General features: G+C 40.1%; 3 protein-coding genes across 5 annotated transcripts in view; 2 read left to right on the top strand and 1 right to left on the bottom strand.

The window, feature by feature from the left end:
* The window catches only part of LOC139123475 (uncharacterized), a 1,125,851-nt gene that overhangs the window by 949,827 nt on the left and 148,502 nt on the right, over window positions 1-27,522 (top strand). The gene's annotated exons all lie outside the window — the stretch shown is intronic.
* Window positions 13,968-27,522, bottom strand: part of LOC139123478 (uncharacterized) — a 70,827-nt gene continuing 57,272 nt past the window's right edge. For all 3 annotated transcript variants that reach the window (XM_070689636.1, XM_070689634.1, XM_070689635.1), the window contains one exon: window positions 13,968-14,928. In XM_070689636.1, the coding sequence (XP_070545737.1) occupies window positions 14,080-14,925 (846 nt within the window). In that variant the 5' untranslated portion in view covers window positions 14,926-14,928 and the 3' untranslated portion in view covers window positions 13,968-14,079. The remainder of the gene's footprint in view (window positions 14,929-27,522) is intronic.
* Window positions 19,153-26,436, top strand: LOC139123912 (uncharacterized protein C17orf113-like). The gene is made up of 2 exons (XM_070690066.1): window positions 19,153-20,158; window positions 24,806-26,436. The coding sequence occupies exons 1-2, from the start codon at window positions 19,285-19,287 to the stop codon at window positions 26,029-26,031; spliced, it is 2,100 nt and encodes a 699-aa protein (XP_070546167.1). The 5' UTR covers window positions 19,153-19,284; the 3' UTR covers window positions 26,032-26,436.

Genomic DNA, 27,522 nt, shown 5'->3' with positions numbered 1-27,522 from the left:
CTGCGGCAGCAGTCGCACCGCCTAATTTTGCCAAGCGAGTCAAATTTGGACGACTTGGATCGCCATATCATTTTAGAAATTTGCTGGAGATCATAAGATATCCCATCGCAAGTCCTGCGATTACAATACCATCGTACATTGTGTTTACAACTGTTTTAATATCCATGATTGCTGACTAGTATATAAAATAAAAAAATAAAATAAAAAATATGGGGAGTTAATCCATCTCATACAATGTAGAGGAGCTGGGAACACCCCCCTCCCCCCCCCCCCTCCCCCTCCCTGTCGGAACTGTTCCGGATGGAGCTGCTACGTGCTCTGTTTTTTTCGCTTTCTGGGGAGGACGAACGGGACGGGGGTATGTCGAGCACGCCCCAATATAGCCCTAATGCAGTCAATGAAACTCCCACAATTCCTAAAACAAGATAACATTTATTATACCAGCGTGAATTATTATCACACTGTTCTTTCATTGTAGGCGGTAGGTCTGCTACCGCATCGCTATCATTCCCCACCATTGCTTGGCGTTTCTTCTCCTTGTTTTGCCTGTTCCATTCCGCTAGTCGCTTGCCCGCAGCAACTCTCCCTGGATGCTTCGGCGGTAACGTCACTTTCTCTATGTTGCGCTGTGTCGGAATCGTTTCCGTTTCCGGTGTGGGCCCCGTCGTCGTTTCCGTTTGCTGAGTCGGCGAAGTTGAATCCATTTATTTCAGGTACTATATTAAACCCGATTTTTTTAAAATTTAAATGTTTACCCGTAATTAAACCGGTGGAAATTAGAGCAATCACGGGCCCCACGTGTACGCTATCCGTCCTGATAATCGTTTTATTTCACTGTTTAGAATAAAATCCTTTTAAGATCAGTGGCATAGTTATCTCGATCATCGATTGGAACTACCTGACTTATTGCACGGGCTCCTAGATCTATGAAACTTTGAGTGATGGTATCACTTATAAGAGAACTGTATTTCGCTTCATAGACTTTAAAGGCTCGTGTTATGAATTCATCTTTCCACGTTTCCACTTCTCTAACTGTAAACTCCTTACCAAAAAATAACTTACTTTGACCACTTGCGATGACACAGAGTATTTTTTCACGTTTTGTCTCTATTATGGATTGATTATTGTCCGAAGGCGCTGAAGGTGCCGAAGCCCCTCCGTTCGATAGGGAACCGTTCCGGTAGGGCGCTGCCATATTTGCCGCTGCCGATGACTTTATTAAATTCTCCATTGTTTGCAGTATGTTATCTATTCTTAGTAAAAAATAAAAAATTCGTTTAAACCTGAATCCGAAATAAAGTATTAACATAGTCTGGAATGTTAGTACCCCTAACAGAACCGTACCGACAGGGATTCCGAGAGGGATTCCGAGAAAATTCTCCTCCATTTAAATCTATCTGTATATAGAAACACGAATAATGAGTACAGACTTATTCCCAGTTGCTTTTCAATTGAATAAGACGAGCGTACCGACAGTACAGCATGCTGATACCCCCCTTCCAAACCGGACGGGGGAATAAAACCTATTCTCATGGACTTAGAAATATATGTAACGCCGACAGATAAATTTACTTTTCATCCACGGGATGTGTTCAAAGATAACGTAATCACTCATCGATCAGCGAAAGAAAGTAATGTCTGGCTGGGCAGCCCAAAGATGAAATACTGGGACCAGCAACTGAATTTCGCTGTATGGTGTAGCACTACTGGTTGTGGTATATCATTCGCCCATCTCTTTGGTTCCGAAGGGAAATTTCCTCCGCAAATACGATCATTCTGCCGTTTCCATGTATATTTTACAATACGTCGTATCCTTCACGAAATGGGCGTTGCACTTCCAGACGATACCCCACCTTCAAAGCGGGCGACAATCCGTACAATCTCGTCCAATATGAACTTCTCTGTACAGAATTTGGAAATATAAGTCCAACGAAGTCCGACTTTCGTTATCGAAAAGGTCAAAATAAAGGTCTTGGTTATGGATATGAATATTACACTAATCGTGGCCCTGTTCGACAGCCAAAAGCGATATACAACGGTCGGGACTTTTTCCTCTCCGCCGACGGAGGCGTTTTCTATACACATACCATTTTTGGAAAGAAAAAACATGTACTGTCCGACAAAGAACGACCACACTACTATTTCTTCCGAATGATGGATCGGAGGGACAATATAATAGTTTCATTCCTCTGACAGGAGACTCGGGACTAACAAAGGCCGGTCTCGCTCGCCTCAATGAAAGCCTTGAAGCCTACGTATATTGCATACTTGGCGCACAAGCAAATATTCGTAGTACCATAGTGGGCGATACTGGCAGTGCAGAGCAAGTCCGAAAAGAATTCGGCGTTCTCCTCGAAGATGAAATTCGTAATACCGACAAAGTAATTAGTTATAGGCGATATCAAGACACAATAATGAATACTGGTGTCAAACTTGATATGGCAGTCTCACCCAATTTACTTCTCTTACCGTCTGAGATGGTCATTCTTTCGGGCCCTTTAATCTCAGGTTATAATAATGAATTGCAATACGCAACAGAATCTATGTCCTTCGGGGTGAATGGTGATATAAACACGGAAGTTCGAGAAAGTGCTGTACACGAGATGGAGGAGGGGAGGATCCCGTGAAGTGGCAGGACGAGCCCGGAGAGTCACCTCACAATGACACGACTCGGATCGGCCCCTCCCCTCCCCTCCCCGGAACGGGCAGCATCTACGACCAGCGTAGACCCTATTCACGAATATGGTAAAATTGGTTTGTTATCTTTAGCAATATTCATTACTATTGTAGGTACTGGAATAAAGTCACTAACTATATAGTTCATTCAGATGCTGTTGATGTGACTGGGTTTCATCTAACTCGAACCAGTAACTTAAAAGAACTAGAAGAGATTCATTAATTTACAGTATATAGATCCAGAGGAAATGTCAATATACGTAACCCCACCATTCAACATGATTATAACTGGACCGACATATTCTGGCAAAACAGAATTTATGTTGGACCTCCTCACCGGTCCGTACTTAAGGAAATTCGAATATGTGATATTCATTTGCCCAACATTCATGAATAATAAAGCGTATAATAGAAGATTCATTTTCACCGATGATAATGTGTTTATATTTCCAGTCGGACTCGATGCAGTGGATGATACATTAACCTACGTGCATAAAGAATGGGCCGGCACGAACACTTTAATAATCCTCGACGACTGCGCCTCGTCCAAAGATATGAAGAAGCGCAGTAACGTTTTAGTCCAACTTGGTTTCAGCGCAAGGCACGACGGATTATCTGTCTGGGTTCTGACTCAACAATATACTAGTATTAGTAAACCATTTAGGGAAAACATACAGATGTTAGTACTATTTTACACACCGAACAAGATAGACAACAAAACTATTATAAAAGAATATGGAATGGAGGTGTCAGAACAGGAAGCCGTGGGCCTAATCAAGCAATTGAAAAGTAGGCCATTCAGTAAACTAGTATTTCGTTTACGGAATCCGTACGACATAAAATTTTCGTATAATATACCAAACATGGAACCTGAAGGCAACACCGAAGGTACTCTTAGAGAATTATATTACAACCCGAAAACTGGTTTTGGAGGTGTACAAAAATTGTATGACGCAGCACGGGCCAGCGGACTCCACGTCACTAAGAAAGAGGTGAAGGACTGGTTAAAAACTCAGCTAACTTATAATCTACATAAACCGGTACCTCGTTCTCATGCTACGGGCGGCCGACGCGTTTTTGTAACATCGATAGACTCTCAATGGCAAGCGGATCTCGTGGAATTCCCTCCCCCATTTGCAAAAGAGAATCATAACATTCGATACATGCTAACAGTAATCGATGTACTCAGTAAATATGCATGGGCCAGGCCTATACAGTCAAAAACGGCTGATGATACGTTGAAGGCGCTACAAGATGTGATTAAGAAATCTGGGAGAAGACCCGACAAACTTCAGACAGATGAGGGGCGGGAATTTACTAATCAGAAAATGCAGGGGTGGCTCCAGGAGTCAGGCATTCATTGGTTTCACACCTACAGTGACAAAAAAGCTAGCGTCGTTGAACGTTTTAATCGGACCCTCAAGACGATGATGTGGAAATACTTTACATACAGACAGACACGTGAATGGCTTTCTATTCTACCCCACCTTCTCGAGAATTACAATAACACCGTTCACGGAAGTATCAAAATGAAACCCAGGGACGTAACAGAGGAGAACGATTGGCAGCATTTTATACACTATTCGGTCCTGAGTTGGCAGCCGGGGGAGCCAACCCTGAATTCAAGCCGGGAGAACGGGTTCCGAATTACAAAATACAAGACCACTTTTAAGAAAGGATATTTGCCAAATTGGACAGAGGAGATTTTCGTAGTTTCAAAAGTTGTGTACGCAGCTGGCTTGGGAACACCACCAGTTTACAAAATAAAAGATCTGAATGGAGAGGAAATACTCGGCACTTTCTACTCCGATGAACTTCAGAGCGCCCTTTCGGAACGCGACGAGCTGTACAGAGTAGAACGAATTTTGAAGACGAAAAAATTAGAGGAAAGAAATATTATCTGATAAAATGGAAAGGTTATCCAGAAAGTTTCAATAGTTGGGAGCCGGAGGAAAATGTTATTAGATACAAGTACTTCGTAAGTTCCTGTCCATGGTACTTGTCAAGTACTACGTAAGTACTAACGTAAGTATTTACGAAAGTTATTCAATAAGTACCATGGAAAAAGTCTTAATTTCTTGAAAGCCGAAAGTGTCAGTTTACCACCCCACTTCCACCCCCCACCTGGCCAAGTATTTATCATGTACTGTCGTAAGTAATGTTCACTTACTGCATCTTTTTCGGCCGTATGTGGATGAGGTGGGTACCCCCTCAGTTCCTGAACATATTAAGTTTGCAAGATCTTCAAAACGACTTCTCATGTTGCCATAGTCCGTTCTTTCGAGTCCCCCTTTTTCAGCTTTATCGATAAGTTCTGGTTGAAGTATAATGTACACAACTGACATGAGCCATAGACAAGTAACTTCAAAGTCCGTGTTACAGAACCGTAGGGTTTCATAATGTCAAGTGCTCGTAGGTCAAACGAAGCATTATAAGCACACACAGATTCACAAGCGTTAAGAAGTTTGTGTAGGTTCTTTAGTGAGACTCGAGGTTGTTCTAGTTGTTCTTGACCAGGTGGGAAGTACGCTTTTTCAAGTTCCTCCTCCTTGAAACCGTCTATTAAAAATCCCTGGCTGCCGCCGCTCCATGCAATTCCAAAGTCAAAAGCTCGTGGATATTCTACTGGTCCGACTGTCTCGGTATCAATTGTTGGATTAAGTATATTCTTGAGAACGAGGGGGTAAGAGCGTTCCGAATTACCAAACATGGAAGTCTGTAGTCGTGGCAAATTTCTAAGAAAGTCTGTTTGAACTTATTGTGAATCTCTTCTAGTTCTTCTAAGGCGGCTATTTCGTACGACCTGGCTCGAGTCAACACATTCCGCCTGCAATAATCCCAAGGCATATCTTTGAATATGATAATGAAACTGGGTAAATGGTCAAATGCTCTAGAAACAATCTTTTTTTCTTCCGACTGCCGTGGAAACGCCCCGGATTCGAGAAAAAGTCAGATGTTGAATTATGGAAGAGTCACAAATAATGTATTGTTCTGAAGGGAGGGGGAGAAACCTCCTCCCTCCTCCTCCCAGCCTGACATTGTAAACTAAGCGTATGTTCTATAACTGGTTCTGAAAATCGCAATCGAAACGGGGTGAGCGCCCATTATAAAAGTCGGCAATGTTGCTGGAAAAACTAGTGTCAAATTCTGGTACGTGATACGGATCCAAATTTACTGCATCGTAACTCTTACCACTTCCAGTTGGTCCATTTATGAATATGTATGACATTTTAGGATACTATATCATAGAAAAAAATTTTTTTAAATTATTTTTTATTAAGATATATACGATAAGACAATGACAATCCTTTCTATTTCAACTGCAATAAAAATACTTGAAACCGGAGAAGAGAATATTCAAATCAGTGACGGCAAACTCATATTTGGTGAATATGTAGATCCTTTCATATACGTAGACAGTGAGCTAGAAGTAGTTTTCAACATCGGACCTAAATATGGTTCTAAAGATCCAGCTACATGTGATGGGGTGTGTGTCCGTTGGCAACCGAGTCTTCAAAAGTTTACTGATTTAATAATATTCCGTACCCTAGGTGAAAGTTTCGATGCAAGCACTGCTAAAAGTTATGCTGCAAGCCTGGCCGCTCACTCCAAGAATCCTATCGGACGTACAAGGAATTCCTGCGGATTTTACAATCCATCTAAAGTGTATCAGAAGCGAGGTAGCGAGGGGCCTCAGCCAGTGGTGTATTTTAAATTTCAGTTTAAAAGAGGGAGAGGGAGAGGGAGAAATCACGATTTCGCTACATGTATTGATATGGTTCAAGAAATTGACTGTGGTTTTAAAACAGTGAGTCCATTGCCAGTCCGAGAAAATCCTGCTATTGTACCTCGTAATATCAGGAAAGGTAGTAAGATAGAATTCTTAGCATTTAAACCGCGCTTAAGTAAGCGTGCTCTTTCTTTCACTGTTGAGAGATTAATATTTTGTGCTGCGCCTAATAAACCAGAAATTCAAGATGCGGAAGAACTAGTCGACTTAGAAAGATTAGGTGAGATATATAAACAAATAAATGCTGACAAAAATATTATAGTGGATTTTGATGACCTATCATAGAATAATTATTTTTTCATTTTAAAAATTTTTAGGATAGTATATATCATAAAGATTATTATGGCCCGTCGATTACATACAGCATTCAAGGGAGCAGTTTTACGAAAAGAATTTCCTGAAGTCAAGCGAGTCAAGGATATCGGGGAGCTGGTGGATATTGAAGGTATGGTTAAAGGGGGAAAGATGTACTCTGTTTATACCGAAATGGAAGTCAAATTATCGGATCCGAAAACTGGTAATACACAACCGCGTTCATTGTATGTTAAATTAAATGATACATACACAAAAGATGTAAGAGGATCGGGATCGGATGTGGGGCAACAATTAATAGATCGCTACGATCGTATGCTTGATACAATTGAAAATGTTGAGGGTTCTGGTCTCGTTCTCGAGGAGATACTTAATTTTGAAGTAATTCTAGTAGAAGTTTTACTCGGGCTGGGGCTGGCGCAGTCCAACTTCCCAGATGGTTAAAAAATAAGCATTGTGTTAGCGATCTGGTGCTACCTTCGGGCAGCGAGAACTGTTTTCAATACGCCATCGTAGCAAGTTTAAAGTTGGCCGACCCCGAGTTTCGTGAAAAGAAATGTGGTCAGGTAAGGAGAAAATGGAATACGTACGCCCCATTTATTGCTGACTACTGTTGGGAAGGTATTCCCTTTCCTACGCCCGCCGATCTGACTGTATTCAGGCGCTTCGAGCAGCAAAATCCAGGCATCAAACTTCAAGTATTCAGATCTACGAAAATGATCCCGCTCCCCCGTCCGACATAACTGTGTTATATAGTGCCCCTGGCGGAGCCGAAGGTGAAGCCGATAGGAATCAAATAGCAAATATTTTACTGATAGTTGGTGAAGACGGCGGCCGTTCTCACTTCGTACCAATTACTGCGAAAATCGCCTTCGTAATTCTCGTACTAATCGAAAGAATGAGCGCAGACGGAAGTGTATTTGTATGGTTTGTAAAAGAGGTTTTAAGTCAACAGAAGAATTAGAAAAACATCAGGTATACTGTGGAACAGACACTGCCCAGCCAGATTTTCCTAAGGAAGTGTGTCAATTTGAAGGACATCGGAAGAAGGTTCCTTCTCCCTACGTCGTCTATGCAGATACTGAGGCAATTATTGAGAAGGGGACCGCCGGCACATTCCAATTTGTCTTTCGTATGTTATGGTGGAACGGGGGTGGGGACCTTCGGAACGAGGCCCGGGCCGACCCACTGTTTATGGTAAAAGAACATTCACAGGTCTCTCCTGTGTTACAGACTTTCTAAAGGATATGAAAGAACGGGCCGAGTATTATTCGAAATCGTATTATTGGAAAATAATACCGATGAGGGATCCTTCTAATTACCGGCGCGACGGATGTGATCCAGTCTGTATTGCATGTGGAGAGCCGGCAGGATACCGAGTAGTGAAGGAGGAGGCGACCTTCTATTGCGAAGGATGCCGGCCGTCGAGAACCATTCCTATCTACTTTCACAACCTCAAGGGATACGATGGTTCTTTTATTTGAAAGAATTACATGAAATCGTTACCGAAGGAGATGATGGGGGTTCCGGACCAGAGCCTAAAATTATAGCTAAGACGAGCAATGGAGGAATTATGGGTCTCTCGAAAACATTTATTTTTCACGCCTCAATTGTTGTTGCCGAGGGAAGAGGAGATAAAGAGACGTTTCTTTTCTATAAAGTTTATGGACAGTGCTCAGCTGATGATGGGGTCATTGGCGAAGTTGGCAAAAACTGTGCCGGAGACCCACGGGTGGACGGCGGCGCCACTTTCGTACCCGGACATTCAAAGGGCGAAAGGTTTCTTCCCCTACGAATATTTAGACTCGGTTGACAGACTGGAGAGAACCAGCTCCCGGAGAGGGGGAAATTTTATAGCGAATTGACGGAAGAGGGGATTTCGGAGTCTGATTACGAACATGCATTAAGAGTATGGGACGAAGTTGGATGTAAAACGATTCGTGATTATATGGAATTCTATTGTGAGACTGACGTTCTACTTCTTGCAAATATATTTGAAAATTTTCGTGACACATGTTTAGAAGCGTACAAGTTAGATCCAGCCCACTATATGTCAGCGCCTGGCTTGACATGGGATGCTATGTTACTTTACACGGGTAATAAGTTTAAACTCATTCAAGATGCTGAGCAGATGACTTTCGTACAACGGGGAATTCGAGGCGGTATCAGCCAGTGTAATATTCATTATTTACAGACAAATCATCCGGCTTACGCTGGCGCCAGCCGGCGGGAATTACGATCCAGAGAAGCCGGTGACCGAAATAAAATATCTCGATGCAAACAATCTCTACGGCTGGGCAATGAGTCAACCAATGCCTACGGGCGGACTTCATTGGATGACGATGGAAGAGTGGGAGGAATGGTATGCCCGAGACGGTGGAGCTGGCGGAGCGTGGGGACCTGGCGCCACCTTTCCACCAAGTTTTCTAGAAGTAGACTTAGAATACCCAGCCGAATTACATGAAGAACACAGCGATTTGCCATTAGCACCGCATCACTATGAATTTCCGAGGCAGGGCGGTCGACTGATTACAAGTGTGATGGATAGAGAGTCCTATGTCTTACACTACAAGTTGCTGGAATTCTATCTTCGGATGGGAATGAGATTGAAAAAGATTTATCGGGTGCTTGCTTTCGATGAGAGGGCATGCCTCGCGAAATATATGACTTTAACACTAAAATGAGGGCAAAGGGGAGGACAGATTTCGAAAAGAATTTCTATAAGCTGATGAATAATGCAATGTTCGGTAAGACAATAGAAGATGTTCGAAAGTACAGAGACTTTAAATTTGTTTCGGACTGGAACGGCACGGATAGTGGACGTAAAAAGATTCAGAAGTATAATCCAAAGATGAAACATATAACTTTCATAACTTCCGAAGAGGATGGCGATTCCTGCGACACTAGACTGAAAAGCCTACTGGAACTGAAAACGGATGAGCATAAATATGTAAAACCAGTTTTCATCGGCGCCGCAGTACTGGAACTTTCTAAGCTGCTTATGTATGAGACGCATTACAATTACTTTCGGGTCAAGTTCCCTGGAATACGATTAGCCTACATGGATACTGATAGTTTTGTTTACAGTGTGCCAATACCCTCCCCGGACGTAACTTTCAATGATATAGTTCGGGAAGATGTGGAAAAGAATGGTGAGAAGTCTATATATGATACTAGTGGGATGAGTGGACCCAACTTTCCGAAGATTAATAAAAAAGTGATAGGTAAATTTAAAGATGAGTTGAATGGTGAACCTATTCTTGATTTTGTCGGCATACGCTCGAAAGTGTATGCTTTTCGAACTCCAACTTCGGAGACGAAAAAAAATAAAGGGGTGAAAGATGTTTGTGTTAGAAAACATTTGAACTTTGAAGATTATAAAGATCTGTTTGAAACTGGGAAGAAGCCGGAGCCGGCACAGTTTGTACAGTTTGTACGGAAAAGGCTGGAGAAATCCGTAGTGAAAAGCGTAGTAAAATCATGATGGCGCCAAATGATATCAAACGTGTGCAGTTATATAATCCAGACACGGGCGAATGGCTGGCAGAAACATGGCCGATAGGACGGACGACGGGTCATGGTTACGGTTTAAAATTGTAAAGACATTAATCTACTATTTTCAATAGAGACTAGGGCATCACTGAAACATAAATGTGGGCAAATATATTGTCATTGTGAGCGTCATCGCCACCCCACGCGGTATCTTTCTTCAGGATCTCAAGTTGAATTCCGTCCTTTGTGTTCATTACTTTTAAACCATTTCCATGAAACTCAATATCTTTAAAACTACGCAGATCGATAAACAGACAGAATTTATTCTTCAAATAATCGGCCTCATCTATATCAATTTCACACCAATCTTTATCTTCAGCAAAATACCGTCGCACCTCTCGCCAAAATTGTCTTGGTATCATCTTCTGAGCGTACACTTTATTTGCAATGCCTTCAATCATTACAGACACAGATTCAATGGAGGGGTTAATGAAAAGTTCACTGTTCAGTTCTGCTGATTCTGATTTTTAGTGAAGAGTATAGCGATACCTCTAATGCTACGTCGTGGTACATTTATATTTTCATTGATAACCGTGTCCGATTCTTTGAATGGGATTGTTCTAAAATAATGTATATGCTCGTAAAGGTAACTTTTTCCACCGTTGTAATAACCAGCAGTTGACCTCGCGAGATCGAGGTCAGAAATTGTCTCGTATTCCATTTGAATGTTTTTTAATTTATAATTGGTTGTAATCAGTTTATTACTGACAATTAATTGGGGGGCGGGTGCCAACGTAATTTCCCATTCGATATGACTCCCTAACGCTTTTGGATATGCAACTCCATGGCCTGTTATGAGGGGATGAGTGAGACGAATAGCATATTTTGTTTTATATGTGTCAAAAAGTAAATTATCACCCACGACGGCAGCATCTGCATCGGCCGAACCGCTTCTTAATTTTCTTAGATTTTCGTTCTGAATTCCGTACAGTGTCATGTTCGTTCTCTCCTTTTTATGTTTGAAGAGATCGCGATAACATTCAATAAGGTTATATTTATTCAAATCGAAAAGTGTCTGACCCTCAAATGTGAGTTTCATACGCTCCACCAAATTTTTTGCAACATTTTGTACTACACGGGTAGTTCCACCTCCCATTACTTCGAGATCAAAAACCAGGTCGAAAGTATCTGGAACTAAGAGTACTCCGCTTTCTAACTTCGGACATCGTATGATAAGTGTCTGGCCTGGATCTGCCTCACTTGGATTATGAGCAATCACATGATGAGTTCTTTCTGACTTCGTTCCATTCGGTATTCGGTTGGTGAAAGTCGGTGATAATGTTCTATCGTACCCCATTTTTCGTGTAATGTATATAGTAGAAGAAAAAAAAGAAAATAAATCACATCTTACGTTTCACTTCGTGTATATAATAACTTAGAAGAAAAAATCACATCTTTACATAAATATTTCCGTCTGCCTGAAAGATAAATCGATTGCCTGTGTCGCGAATCAATCGAAGAACCCAATATTCTTGGAGATGATGAGCCTCTTGGTCATCCTCAGTATCCTGGAATACAGCTATGAATTCTAGTCGCTTAAAGAAGTTAGTCTTTTGACATTCCTTCACGAAAGCTAATATGTTATGATATAGATTATCATCTTTGAGTCGGACACCTGGATTTGCTCGAAGGATATGTCGATTTACCCGCCGGAGTTTGCACCATTCCAATTCGACAGAGAAACCAAACAGGTCTTTATTTTTGGAAAGAAACTTTGCAATATTCTTTTCACCAAACATGTTGATGCCATATTAATACATAATTTTATTTATAATGACTAATGTTAATCCAGTTAAAATATCCATAGCTGTTCTCCAACAAATCCAACCACCGATCCTGCTGTTTTTAATAGAAAACTGACGAGGGAACCGATTAAACCTGGTATTGCAGCAGCACTTTTTGCGGCCAATGTTTTTAACCATTCGCCAAATTGCTTTACAATTTCTTTCGCTTTTGTATATACTTTGGGTGGACCTGAACCAGACCCGCCAGTTCCTGCTCCCCCTCCTCCCCCTCCCTCCTCTAGTCACAGCCAGGGCAATTGTTGATATTGTCATTCAAGGGCAGTCAGTATTGCAGCAATTGTAATACCATTCCGTTAAATAACTCTGTCAGCTTCAGCTTGAGTGATAATTCTGGATCGGAAATTACATCACGAAGAGACCTAGTAGTAGCCAGACTTTCAAGTGCCCCGCTAATCTTACCATGTTCGTATTCAATTCGATTGTCAACTTTAGCTTCTCTTGTTATGAGTTCAGCTAGTAGTTTCTTCGGCTTTTTCTTTTCCTTGGGTGTGATCTTCAGGAATTTCCTTTAACTGTTTTTCAGCTTCTCTTTTCAATAGCCTTATTTTAACTTTTTCGTTGTTAAGCTCGCCAAGATGCATATTCGCAATCCTTATTCATCATTAATAGCTTATATTCAGGGTTTAGATTGTTCCATTGTTCGATTTTATTTTCAAAGCTTGTATTTTATCTGCATTACCAGAAGCATCTTGCCGTAACTCTGTCAGTTCATCTTTGTATACACCCATGTCTTCTGGCGTCATCTTCTCAGCTGGTATTTTATTGTTTTTCACATCTTCAGAATACAATGTTGAACTAACAAATTCGGGCTCTGCGCTAGAGTGATATTCGACTCCACTCCATCTGTATACTTTATTTACGAATTCAGAACCTCCTGCCTTCTTTTTTAATGTGGATTTCTCTAAAAATCTACTTCCTTTATCTGTTGTAACTCTGATGTCTTTATAATACAGTTCACCACCTTCAATCTTAGCATTTAAAATCAATTCGGTTCGTGCATCCGGATTAGTAATCCTATATTTGTCTAAGAGTCCTTCAGCCATATTTTCTGTAATTTTTCTTCTCTGTTTAATTAAAATATCCACCTGTGGGCTAACCACTGATGGATCTGGGTTTGCAAAAGTATCATCGGTAAAAGATGTTTCAGCAGCAGTAACATCGTCATCATTCAAATATGCATCATCGAAATCCTGGAGTGGTATATTTTCTTCTCCTCCTTCTGCCATATTGTCTTTCTATATTACTACAATTATTTTTTATCCCCCCTTACATATACAGTAAAAATGCACATCTCAGTTGTTGAAAGCGTTGAACAGTTGGCTGATTACATAGAAAGAACAAGTGCTGCATATCGACGAAGTTATAAATTAATGGGTCGAATTGATATGGCTCTTAATATTACTAAAGGAATTCTTGTAAGCTCTGCTGTAATAGCGGCAATTCCTACAGTTCGGTACTATTAGCCTTAACACCTATACCTGGTGTCGTTATTGATGTAATACAAGGGAAAACGGGTGTAGCAAAGAGACGAGAGAAGTATAAACATTATTATGTGCAATATAACAGCTGCTTACACAAATACAAGAAAAAGGCGCAACCCTTCGGAACGAGGAGGCTCCGGGGTCAGAACTTATTCAGAACATATTTCATCAGGCGCTAGAAATACAAAAACAAGAAGGATTTAGTCCGCCGCTGGAGCGATATCTACGATATTATGGATTGAATGGATATGAAAGTTAGTTAACATCAGCTAGACTCCCGCGACCGGCCGGACTGACAACGGAGGCTGTTTGATTGGTGATGACTCACACGGAATTTCCCACCTTCCCACCTTCGGAATGTGTATAAACATGCTCAGCAGGCCCGCTTAGTACAGGACAATGCACTGCTGCGCGTGCGTGAGTTCGTATATAGGTCAGGGTTATACTTTAGTTACATGGATGGTTAATTTTTCCTTCGCTTCATGTAGATAAATGAATAAAATGGGTGTAAAATTCTTACTTCATCCCAGTTGTCCACGTTTACTCTACTACTAGCATAGCCGACCACATACTTGATGTTTTGGAGTTGTCGTAGGTTTGGATAATGGACTTCATGCTTCAGTAACCAGTCAACATTTGGTAAATCTTTTTTCTTGGTACCTTTCTTTTCCTTTTGTGCAGGAATCAAGGTAACTTCACATTTCTCGGCATCTATCTTCTGGTCTTCAGTAAGTTTTACATCAAGCACAGTGGAGAATGCTTTTAGTAGTTCGCCTGTTCTTCCCTTCCTTACACTGATATCATGGATTATAGCTCTGTGATATCCTGCCAGACCACAGGCATCTTTACTCCATACGTCAAATAAAAACAACAAACCATTTGGATCAGGAGGTGATAGTTGGTGGAACTGAGCTTGAGGGAAAAGCATCTTCTGAATTGCAGCTGCTGCATTCTTTGTCTTTTGAGAAATGCTGATGATGTGTTTTATATCTTGCAAGTGCTTCAGTCGTGGGTAGTATGTGTCATGGTGTACAAGCCAGTGAACTCCAGCTTGGTCTTCTTTAGGGTCCAACCATTTACTTCTAGTAGCTGGGATCAAAATAACACCAACACCCTCTGCATCTTTCTTCTGGTCTTCACTGACTTCAACATCAAGAACAGTACAGTAGAGTTTAGAAACTGCATCAGACTTCAGTGTGTTTTCACAGAAATGTTTGACCAGTGTTCTGGTTGGTTGTGATGCCAAATCATCTGATTCCGTATACCATGATATTGACACAAGCAGTGCTTCAGAGAGTGTGTTTGCCATTGTCTGTGGAGGGATGAAAATTATTGTAATTAGTATGGCAGTTGTTAGTTAGGATGTCGGTTTCATCCTGGTAAATTCAGATCAGTATGTTTGTTTTGAGAAGTGAATATAGAGCCCAGTGCAGTAATACACAATCTATAGAAATGCCACGGAAATGGCACTGTGTACGTATACATGAGTACACTTGTACATTTGGAGACCAGTGTTCATTTCAATGTGTACAAAATACTTCCTTGTGCAGTTACAGTCAAATTCAGAGACTCTCCACACTAATAACGGAAATTAAATTTGTATAGGAATAATGTAATCTTATGCTGTCATATACCATCGTCTACTCTAAGTTTTGTAAATTCAGTAAATCTCATAGGCACTCTTTTTCATATGATAAATGTTCAGATACATGTCTTTGTTATTCCTGTCTGTAAGCTCATTGATTGCCATAATCACTGTCAAGACCTTTGAGAGTGTCAGAGTGTCATAACATATCAAAACACATCACCCATAATCAACAAACTAGTAGTAAATAAGTCTTTCCCTCACACCAACACTGGTTTTAACTAACATTACATTATGTTGACAAACCACATTTTAACCAGAAATAGGTGATCAATTTAATGTATTTGCTCAACTCTGGAAAAAGCCACAATCACCATTGATTTCAAAGGTTTTGGTAAAATTACTTTATTGAATGAAAATATTAGCTCGCTGATTTTGATATAAATAATTTTTAATATATGCCTTTGGTCAGAGAGATTATCAAAGATGTAGAAATGATAATTGCAAATTATCTCATAAATCAAGTTTTACATTATTAATATGTTGAAATATTCAATTTTAATCACAAAAATTGGACAAGAAATTGTTGAGAGACTTGTCACCAGGCTGCCTTTTGACGTGCACGCCAACATATACTTAAATGAGAAACTTGGTAGAAAGAATAACATACCTTGGTTGATTTGGCTTGACAAATACTATCAACAGAAGGAGTTACAGATGTAGATTGCTGTATTGAAGCTTGTAGTACCAGAATGTGACCAGCAAGTTGTGAAATATTCCTGAGTTTGGTAGTGTTCGACTCTACAGGTGTCTGAAAATTTCTGTGTTTGCTCAGCGCATGTAGCTACCAAGTCCTTACCTGTCACATAATTTATAACAAAATTATTGTGTTACTATGTTAACACTGCAGTAAAGTAATGGGTCAGCCTGTGCATGAAATGGGGATTGTTCACAGACACACATCTGGTAAATCATTGCTGATAGAGACATTATGTACTGAGTCCTGATGATAAATGTCAACTAGCACTGCAGTTTGACAGTTTAATCTGATATTGTTTGTCTTTGTTGATACATAATCAATAGATATCACAACAGTTTTAGAAAGAAGGTACCGGTATGCACAAAGACCTTGGTGCAAATGTTCCACTCACAACAGCATGAACAGAGAGTTACTTTACATTCTGAATGTACACTATACGGTTCTGAAGTGAAAATAACTGTGATTATCTGTGTTATATGGTAGATTAGTTTACATTACAAAATTTTGAAATCTTATCATTTCAGAATGCAAAAGAAGACTGTATGCAGCAATTAACTCGTTTGATTTCAGCTTTGAGCAAGACAATCTTCCAATGGACCATTCCAAATTTTGTCTAGGGGTGTAATAAAAAGACACATAAAAAACGTAAAAATTAAATTTTAAACAATTTATTCTTGTTTATTGAACATTTATCTTATTCAGATTCAATAAGAAATATTGTGAATTTTTTAATTGAGTATATGGTTATTGATTTAAGGGAATAATATATTAGTGTTACATCATTCCCCACTGCACACAATAAGATAGTCTGAAATGTTCCAAAACTGCAAAGATCGAGAAGGGTATGCAAACTTGAGAGGTACACATCAAAGTTACAGATTGTTATCAGGGTCATTCATCGCTGTGTTGCATAGCAAACTTAACAACAGACAATATCCTTTTCATGATTATTGAACAGATGTATTTTATGTCAAATCAATGATCTTACACAATTTTTAGATTTACCCACAAAATTCTTTCCCGCCACTTTGTCTTTAGGTGCCAGATATTGAATACAGGTATATCTTCAAATAATACAAAATGGTAGTACTTTGCCACTTGGCACAGCATAAGCAAAGAAACCTAGTTTTCATAACTAATGCTTTGAGAATGGAATGTTGGAATGCATTAAATCAACTTAAAATGGTAGATTAAGGTTTAAGTCATCTCCCAAGCTAGAGTGGTGCTTGCAACATGTGACCCAATACTTTGACATTACTGATGAACTGTACAGCCTTATATAAGACTGTTTATGATATATTTTTAATACAGTACATGAATCTATAGTTTACAGAATTATGAAAAAGCATTTTCATAGTATTTGTGTTATAATTTGTATTGTGTTTATTCTGCAGTGTGATAAAAATGTAATATCAGTAGTTTCAAGATGGTGGCAAACATTTCATTGTGTGTCAGAACTTACTCTAGAAACAAAATTAATTAAATATAAAAAATTATGTCTGGAAAATGTGTTTCCAATTGTTTTCAATTTTTTGACATAATTATCAAGTGTAATAACAAAGACATTATGATGTGATGTCACTTGTGTTCTCAATGAAGACAATGGTGAACCATACAATAACTGACAAAGTTACCGAATGTGTTAACCCTTTGAGTGCTATAATTTTTTCCCACCAAAATTTCACTACAACATTTTACCAATTTTCATGATTTTTTCTGTGATTTTTCTGATGATTTTGGACCAAAAGGACATCATATTTCATTGGTCAGATCTTTTTATCAAAATTTTGGCAAAATCTGAAAATAAATTACTGCCGGGGTGTATTTTATATAGGTGACAGACATTGACTTTGGTGCTCAAAGGGTTGAAAATGCTGAAGTACAGCCACCGTTGGACGCTGATATTGTGGGGCCATATTCCTGAATTACAAACATCCTTTTGTGATTTGTTTAAATACTTTGGTTTCAATCACAATTATTATTTTGAATAAGATAAATCTGAATCTTGCACATAAATGGTATGTTTATGGATTTAATTTGCACAAGCCGAGAGTCTAAAGCTACAGTACAGAATTTTAAATTTTAAAACATAGGGCCAAAGTCCCTGAAGCTACTATAGACATAGATACAAAATTAAGTATTTCCTGACTGTATGAAATTATCTCACTACGGTCATCCTAGGGACAGGTAAACCAAATATTAAAGCTGTCTGACCGAGCGGTTTTGAAAAAACAAGCGACTCAACAGTTGACAGAGCTCTGCTGTGTTATGTAGAGAATAACCTTTTGTGACACATGTATTGATGAAGAAGGTGGATCTCTTTGATAGCTCATTTCAGGATGGCCTGACCAAAAATGGCAAAAATTCCGTAAAAATACAGATTTGCATATTTCATCAGACTATATTAGTCTATAATAGCAAATAAACGAGAGTTAATTACATTCTAACTCAAAGTCATAACAGAGGTCGCGTTTACGCGTAAATCACGCGTATTTGACGCCGAAAATATTCATTTGACGCGAAAATATGAGTTGACGCGTCAAGCTTGACGCGCACATCGGCCGCATGAGACGTTCAATTCACGGCTTGCCACACTCACGCAGTTGACCATAGACCACCAATAGGGAGTTATATCCATTGAAATCAGCCAAGTTTGATTGACAAATGCACGTGCACGCAGACATTGAATCTGTGAAATTGTATCATATTGTATTCTTGTCGTTACAGTATACATAAAATCAGAACCCCCTTGCTTTGTCTTGTCACAAAGGAGACTGTATAGTGATTGAAACATTTTAGCTCAGTGGGTCACATGTGCGTCGATACGTCGCTACTTGTTAAATACCCCTTGGCAGAAGTGTGGGACGAAGCAAGGGCAACTTGGTGAGCAACCCAGTGGACTTTTGTCAAGTACAAAAATTTACGATGATACGAATAATTACTACGTTGTTTTGGCGACCTGTCATGACCCCATAACAAACTTCGATTGTTTATCTGATTCATTATTTCATCGCTCAAACTTTGAAATAATTGTTGCAGTTTACGAAAAAAATTAGTGCAACCGGATTTTTTAAATACTATTGGATTGAAATAATAGATTACGTCGACTGAGACTGAACCAGCTTTGTAACTGAGGTTCGATGAGCGACGTTTACGGCGTCGGATCGTGTAAGCACGTGTTAGTGATTTCAAATAAAAAACCCAAAAAGATTGCAACATTGTAATAAAGGACGTCTTTTGACCAATATGACATTTAACGGATCTCGCAGGCACAGATTCAAACGAAATTGTTTGTTAGTAGTGAACAGAGAATTATTGAAGCGATGTCAAAGAAAATTCAATCTAGTTTATTTTCCTTCAATTTCGGCCCAGCCCGTGAACGGGCGGCACCGGCTCCAGACAATGACACGCCACAGTCACCCGAACCTGGCTCGGCCTCTGACATGTCCAGCCAAGAGGTCGCAAGCAGCCCTCCTGAGAAAAGAGCAAAATCCGCGACGGCGAGAAAGTACAGACCCGAGTGGGAGACGGAGTTCGTGTGGTTGAAGAAACAGAAACTGAAAATTGACGGCCATGAAGTCGATCGAATGTTTTGCTCTATATGCCGTTGCAGTGGAATGAATAACGCTTTCACAAGTGTTGATGGATGTGGCGACCTCCAGCGATCGGCGCTCACACGACATCGAGACAGAGAAGATCATAAAATTGCGGTAAAATCTAAGCCGCTGAAGTCACGCATGGAAACCGTCGTCAAGCAAAATGCTGATAGGAGAAAAGATTCGCACGCTGGCATGATTCGTACAGTATATATGATGGCAAAAAACGAAATGGCAGATGATTTGTTTTCATCACTCATCGAACTTCAGCTGCAAAACGACTGCAAGGCACTATTGGAGGCACCCCTGTACAAACACCACAGTAGCGTTTCTGAAATGCAAGAAGCAATCGCTGATGTTATAAACGAAGATCTTCAACGTGAAATTAACGCCAGTCCGCTAATATCAGTCATAGTTGACGAGACTGTAAATGTGACCATTGATAAAAAACTTATCGTGTTTCTGAGAATTATTGCGGACGCGAAACCGAAGAACGTTTTTTCGGGTAATATTACTATCCCAGCTGGTAATGCGGAGACGGTGACTGCAGCAATTTTTGCAGAGCTTGAGCGACGAAACATCGATTCAAGGAAGGTAATCGGTCTTGTATGGTGTCCAATCCATGCCAAAATTACTACTTTGATTTTACAACACAACATGCCTTTCCGAATTCTATTTTACAATTCAACATGCTATTTCACAACACAACATGCACTTACAAATCCTATTTTACAATTCAACATGCTATTTCACAACACAACATGCACTTACAAATCCTATTTTACAACTCAACATGCTCTTGCCAATTTCATTTGACAACACATCATGCACTTACAAATCCTATTTTACAACTCAACATGCTCTTGCCAATTTCATTTGACAACACATCATGCACTTACAAATCCTATTTTACAACTCAACATGCTCTTGCCAATTTCATTTGACAACACATCATGCACTTACAAATCCTATTTTACAACTCAACATGCTCTTGCCAATTTCATTTGACAACACATCATGCACTTACAAATCCTATTTTACAACTCAACATGCTCTTGCCAATTTCATTTGACAACACATCATGCACTTACAAATCCTATTTTACAACTCAACATGCTCTTGCCAATTTCATTTGACAACACATCATGCACTTACAAATCCTATTTTACAACTCAACATGCTCTTGCCAATTTCATTTGACAACACATCATGCACTTACAAATCCTATTTCACAATTCAACATCCCATTCTAAGCTAGCTCTGCGGAGCAGGGCAGTGTTACTGGCTATCGAACAAGATTCAAAATGGCGGACGCGAAATGGTCCCCTCGCACAGAGAGAGAAATGCGAACTTTGCACAAGTCTAAAAACGCAGCTTAGCACATTGTGTATCTAAACAAGATGAGCGTGCTCGAAAACTAGGATCGATCACGATTTTAAATTAAAAATTGGCTGTTTTTGGAAAAGAAACTGCGCGTTAAAATCAGCAGTTTTGTCTATTGTGCACCGTGGGAGGCTTTTCGTGTGCGCGGCTCATGTGAAAGACCGGGCAAGATTCACCCTCAATCATTAAAGTATCCGCTGACCTCCCTTCGAGCTCAGACATTATCTCCGTTCTGTGACGGAGCAGGTCGTACAATTTTCATAGTTCATTGCGCATGCTAAGTAGACATTGCCAATATAATCTACAAGATTTTTTCGCTTTACCTTGTAAAAGAACCTTGTTTTACGGGGTACCAGTCAACTCGCACTTTTTCCAACCCGCCCAGAACCAATTCGCCCGATTCCAACTCGCCCGATACCAACTCGCCCGATTCCAACTCGCCCGATACCAACTCGCCCGATATTATTTTGCAATTTTATGAGTACCTGGTACGCTAGGTCTGCATGGCAGGGCTGTGTGTTTACCGGCGTTATACGGAGGCCGTATAACGCCGGTAAACACACAGCCCTGCCATGCAGAGCTACTGGTACGCTTGCTGCGAATCGGTAGCCTTTGCCACTCGGGTAGCTTGGTCATTGGAGTGGAAGAACATATCAAAGAGTGGCAGGGCTCGTTTTCGCAGCAACTGGTACGCATAAAACGTTTTATTTCTAACAACAAATATTTCTAACATAGAGAACCACAGGTGCGGCTTGAAATATGTGCCAACACGGAAAACTTTTTATTTGCGAATTTCACGTTTTGCAAATCTCTTGAAAGAATAAATTTCGTTCGGCTTCTTTACGTATAGGGATAGTTACTGCGAACTGGCTCACTTCTTTAGGAACAGCAGGACCGTCTTTCACGAGTTACTGGCCTGGCATGACATGAAAATAGCTGGCCTCGGGCCATCGGGTTAGCGTACATGGAATCTACAAAACCTATCTCAAAACAACGGGCGAGTTGGTATCGGGCGAGTTTGAATCGGGCGAGTTGGTTCTGGGCGGGTTGGAAAAAGTGCGAGTTGACTGTAATTCTGTTTTACTTTACCAACCCTTGGAAGCTGAGGAAAAACCCTGTCGCCAAATAGAAAACTTTCCCCTGAAAGGAATTTATTTAATTTCCTACCTTAACCAAATACCTAATCAGTGATATTTTAAAAGTTGTACGTTACGGTCAAAAAGCAGAGAGGAAATTCTTCCGTACTGATTTCCTGCATTATTATTATTATTATTATTTTGTTGTTTCCAAAGCTTACATAAAACGAAAAAGACTAACATTTTGACAGGACAGGAAACGCCAGCTGAAAGCCATGTAAAAGGTGTTGCTAAACACATATTTTCCGCTGCAAAAAGTTTTAATATTTTATTAAAGCTCGGCAGACAGACACTTTATGAAGTTCACAAGCTTAATTTTCAATTTTGATAAGGGGGTCAAAATTATCTCATGGCAATTAAGCAAATATTTACAACGAAAACATCACGAGATTTCTAAAAGTTAACAGTATTTGCCAATAGAGGTCAATTTCGCAATTTCCAAAGTATTTTGTGAACACTTGTCAAGGAAGTGTTCGAAGATTAAAGAAAACTCCTCCACGGCTTTCATTTCATTCTCTCCATTGTACAACATACATTGTGATGCAAATAGATACCAACTTTTCGATGCTGCTCGTCGAATTATGACATAAAAAAGTTGACACAAGAATACCTTGAAAAGATTACAGTAGCGTGTAGTTGTGACACGAAATTAGTTTGCAGCAATCTGTACTATCTGACCGCACCAGCTATGCGTGTAACAAAATTATTTAATTATCTCAGAACTGAGTAACTCCTATTTTGTTAAGAAACGACGAAATCATCTCAATTCCAAGCATTCTTCAATATGCTCACGGCTATCTATTGTCTTCAGTTTCACTTTGCTGCAATCTGCATAGCTGTGATATCGCAGCGGTACTTGTGGAGTGTATCGAACGCGCTCGGGTCATTGAGGTCATCGCAACTGTGGCGATGACCTCAATGACCCGAGCGCGTTCGATACACGCCATACCGCTGCGATATCACAGCTATACAATCTGCAATATCCGACAATCTATGACTCGGCTCCGAGTAAGCTTAACCTTCACTAACGTTAAAACTCCGTCTAGGCTAAAAAAATTACCAATCCGTCTCAGTCTGCAGCATCCTCCAATACACTCAGGACTCTATGAAAGTCCACACATAAGAAAAGTCAATCACTTTGCAGCTATCTGCAAAGGTACAAAATTATTAGTCTCAGCTCGGAGCAAACTGCACTGACGTTAAACTCCGTCAAGGATGAGAAATTACTGATCTATCTCAGGCCGTAGCATTCTCCAATACACTTAGGACTCTGGATCAAAGTCCACAGATATGAAAAGTCAATCACTTTGCAGCCATCTGCAATATCTGACAAGCTTTGTATAGTACAAAATAAAATAATGTCTCAGCTCAGAGCAAACTGCACCAAGGTTAAAACTCCGACAATGAAAACAAATTTCAAATCGCAGTCTGTTGCATCTACGATACTCTCAAAACTGTATCTACAGTCCATACATACGAAAATTCAATAGTTTGAAGCCATCTGCAATATCTGACCATAGACCCTCGAGAAACGAGGGTCTATGATCTGACACGCTATGTATAGTACAGAAATTATAAAATGTCTCAGCTCGGAGCAAACCGCACCAAGGTAACAATCCCGACCATGTAAAGAAATTTCAAATCTATGTCAGTCCGTTGCATCAACAATAAACTCAGAACTCTATCAGTGACGTCTGGCGGTTCGCCTGCAATGAGTCGAGAGCCTGTGGGCAAAACCACTGGTTGCAACGCGGTTACTCCACCGAAAACAATCGTTTTTTTTTCACCCAAAATTGTGATCGATCTCCTATTTTGAGCACGCTCAACTTGTCTAGATGCACGATGAGCTAAGCTGTGCTTTTGAACTTACACAAAGCCCACTTTCATCTCTCTATGCGATGGATCCGTATCAGATGCGCCATATAGTAAATCTCGGTCTTTCACGATAAGCCTCCCACGGAGCACAATAGACAAAACTGCTGATTTTAACGCGCAGTTTCTTTTCCAAAAACAGCCAATTTTAATTTAAAATCGTGATCGATCCTAGTTTTCGAGCACGCTCATCTTGTTTAGATACACAATGTGCTAAGCTGCGTTTTTAGACTTGTGCAAAGTTCGCATTTCTCTCTCTGTGCGAGGGGACCATTTCGCGTCCGCCATTTTGAATCTTGTTCGATAGCCAGTAACACTGCCCTGCTCCGCAGAGCTAGCTTTAGAATGGGATGTTGAATTGTGAAATAGGATTTGTAAGTGCATGATGTGTTGTCAAATGAAATTGGCAAGAGCATGTTGAGTTGTAAAATAGGATTTGTAAGTGCATAATGTGTTGTCAAATGAAATTGGCAAGAGCATGTTGAGTTGTAAAATAGGATTTGTAAGTGCATGATGTGTTGTCAAATGAAATTGGCAAGAGCATGTTGAGTTGTAAAATAGGATTTGTAAGTGCATGATGTGTTGTCAAATGAAATGGCAAGAGCATGTTGAGTTGTAAAATAGGATTTGTAAGTGCATGATGTGTTGTCAAATGAAATTGCAAGAGCATGTTGAGTTGTAAAATAGGATTTGTAAGTGCATGTTGTGTTGTGAAATAGCATGTTGAATTGTAAAATAGGATTTGTAAGTGCATGTTGTGTTGTGAAATAGCATGTTGAATTGTAAAATAGAATTCGGAAAGGCATGTTGTGTTGTTAAATCAAAGTAGTAATTTTGGCATGGATTGGACACCATAGGTCTTGGCTCTGATGGAGCCTCGGTCATGACAGGTCGCCATAACGGAGTGGGAGTACGTATGCGTAGGGTAAACCCGTACTTGACACAAGTCCACTGCGCCGCTCACCGAGTCGCTCTTGCTTCGTCGGACGCTTCAAAGGGCGTTGAACAAGTAGCAAAGTATCGACGTACTGTGAATTCTGTGTACAATTACTTTGCCTCGAGATACGAACGTCTGAGGGAACTTAACCGCGCACTCAACAATCTTGATTTCTTGAGCCTAAAACAACCGTGCTCTGTGCGCTGGCTATCGTTATCACGCGCCGTGAAATCTATTCAGAGCAATTGGCCAGCCCTTGTCATGGAGCTCGATGAAGATGCTCGCACTAATCCTACTGCTGATGGAACTGTCCGACAGTTAAAGCAGTACGCGTTCATTGCTTTGACGCACACATTGGCTGATGTTCTGCCAATCATGGATCGACTGAATTTGGTCTTTCAGCGGGAAAATGTTAACTTATCGCTGGTAAAACCCATGGTAAACGCTACGATCGCCAGCCTTGATGAATTACAGCGTGGTCAAATGTCAGGCGTCAATGAGCGAAATTTTGATCGGGAATTTCGGGAGTCAAATCGCCACTTCAGAGGGCACCTCCTGACATATGCCAGTGACACCAATGTTGCAGCCTACGGCCGAGTACGCGTGGATTTTATCGCCCATCTCACCGCAAGTCTGAGGGATCGCTTTCCAGAGGAAGATCTCAATTTATTGAGCTGCCTTGACAAGGTTTTGAATGTCCCAAACTATCCGAATGAAAGCTTGAACGAGTACGCGATCGCTGAAATCGCAGTGTTGGCAGACTACTTCGGAACACCAAAGGTCAATGATGCTGGTGTGGCAATCGCGCCACTGCTTGACGGAAATCAATTACGCGAACAGTTTGCCACCGTAAAGCGATCATTGGTGGGACACGGCATTGGAAACTTTGATGATGCCTGTCGCGTTCTCATCGAAGATTACGGGGATATTTTCCCATCATTCAAATCACTGGCAAATGTGGCACTTGTTTTGCCGATGTCTAGTGTACCATGTGAGCGGGGATTTAGCACTCAAAGTAGGATCAAGACAGCCAGGCGATCTCCGCTGACGGACGATCATGTCAATACACTCATGCTAATTTCAATACACGGACCGCCATTAGCAGACTTCGACATCGATCGCGCGGTGACAACATTTAATGTGTAACAAAGGAAGAAATGATGAGGTTGATTTAAGCAAAGACAGTTGTTTTAAGTACAATTTTATTAGACAATGAGATACTAAAATGTTGTGTTGACTCCATTACTGATATTTCCATGGGCATTTCGTCTCTCCGTGACTGCAGAGTTGTCTTCTGGTATCTCCGTCACGCTGGTTTTACAGTATAGTTACATTTTCTCCTGTTCAAAGATGTGAAGAATACTTACCATGTTTGTTTATTTTTCCCAGTCTCAGTCAAATATCGAGACTTGATTTATTGTTGACACGGTGTTGAACGTTAATTTTGTAAAGGGCATGACCCCACTATGTAAACATGTAAAGCTTTTCTGGCTTTCTACCTCAATGTGACAACTTGTTACATACAGTGTTCAAATAAATGGGCCATTACTCAAGTTTACGCGTAATTTTGATGTTTCGACGCGACATTTTTTATGGACGCGTCAAAAATACGCGCAGCCAAAAATCCTAGCGCGACCTCTGAAACAAGACTTGCTTAAATCAAGATTTACGTCATAATAAAACAGCATATCTGTCAGGTTATAAAGAATCTTAATATCAGTATTTTCATCCTATTAAGGTAGAACGCGCCTCGGGGACAGAAATTTGGACTTTCAAATGTTATCAATTCTCTTCTGACCTACCACTTGTGGCAGCTTATTTTGAAGCTCTTGATGAAAAAAATGTTTTCACCGTCTTAGTTTTTCGAAAATCAAAAATTTTATTTTTCCCCATAGAGTTAACACAGGGATGGTGGCCATTTTGAATTTCAAATATCGGGAAATTTCAAGTAATTTGGCTCTCTGGTATCAAAGTTTGCACGGTGACCCCTGACTTTTATTCTTGCTTTGGTAAGACAATGGTCGAAAGTTTCATTGAGGAAAGTTTGAGCAAAAGTTTAAGTCTTTCACTTTCGAGGTGCATATTACCTTAACCAAGCACATTTTAACTTTCAAAGTAACATTGTAAGTAAGTTCTGTTGAATAAGTTGAGACTGTACGTACTCAGAGAAAGCACACTGAAGAGACAAACGTTTGTAACTTAAGAAGTTCAAGGTCATCAAAAGCATTATAAGGAATCATGTTACACTTTCATTGCACTGTTTACACAGATTGCATTATTGCTATAAATAGCACGAGAAATCTTACAGCCCAGCTTTACCATAAAAACCCTATCCCTTTGACCACTCTTTAATTGACCACTCTATTTTTTTCCTCAAAAAGTAATCTTTTTTATCTTTACCAAGTCAACCATAAATGGAAATTAGAACTTTCTCTATCTCTATTTATTTGACCACCCTATCATGACAAACTATTATGAGCGATTTCTTTTAGATAACATAAATGGTGGTTCAGAATATATCAAAGTTGGGATTCAGGAAAGTTGCCTTTACATGTTTTAATCCTCCAAGATGGTAAGCATTTCACTATGAACTGTCAAAAAAAGTTGACTTTCTGATAATTCCACACTAAAATTATT

This window comes from Ptychodera flava, assembly GCF_041260155.1.
Source record: "Ptychodera flava strain L36383 chromosome 23 unlocalized genomic scaffold, AS_Pfla_20210202 Scaffold_23__1_contigs__length_28996876_pilon, whole genome shotgun sequence".
Lineage (NCBI taxonomy): Eukaryota > Metazoa > Hemichordata > Enteropneusta > Ptychoderidae > Ptychodera > Ptychodera flava.
The sequence above is the reverse complement of the archived record's forward strand: the minus strand, read 5'-3'. Positions and strand labels throughout refer to the sequence as shown.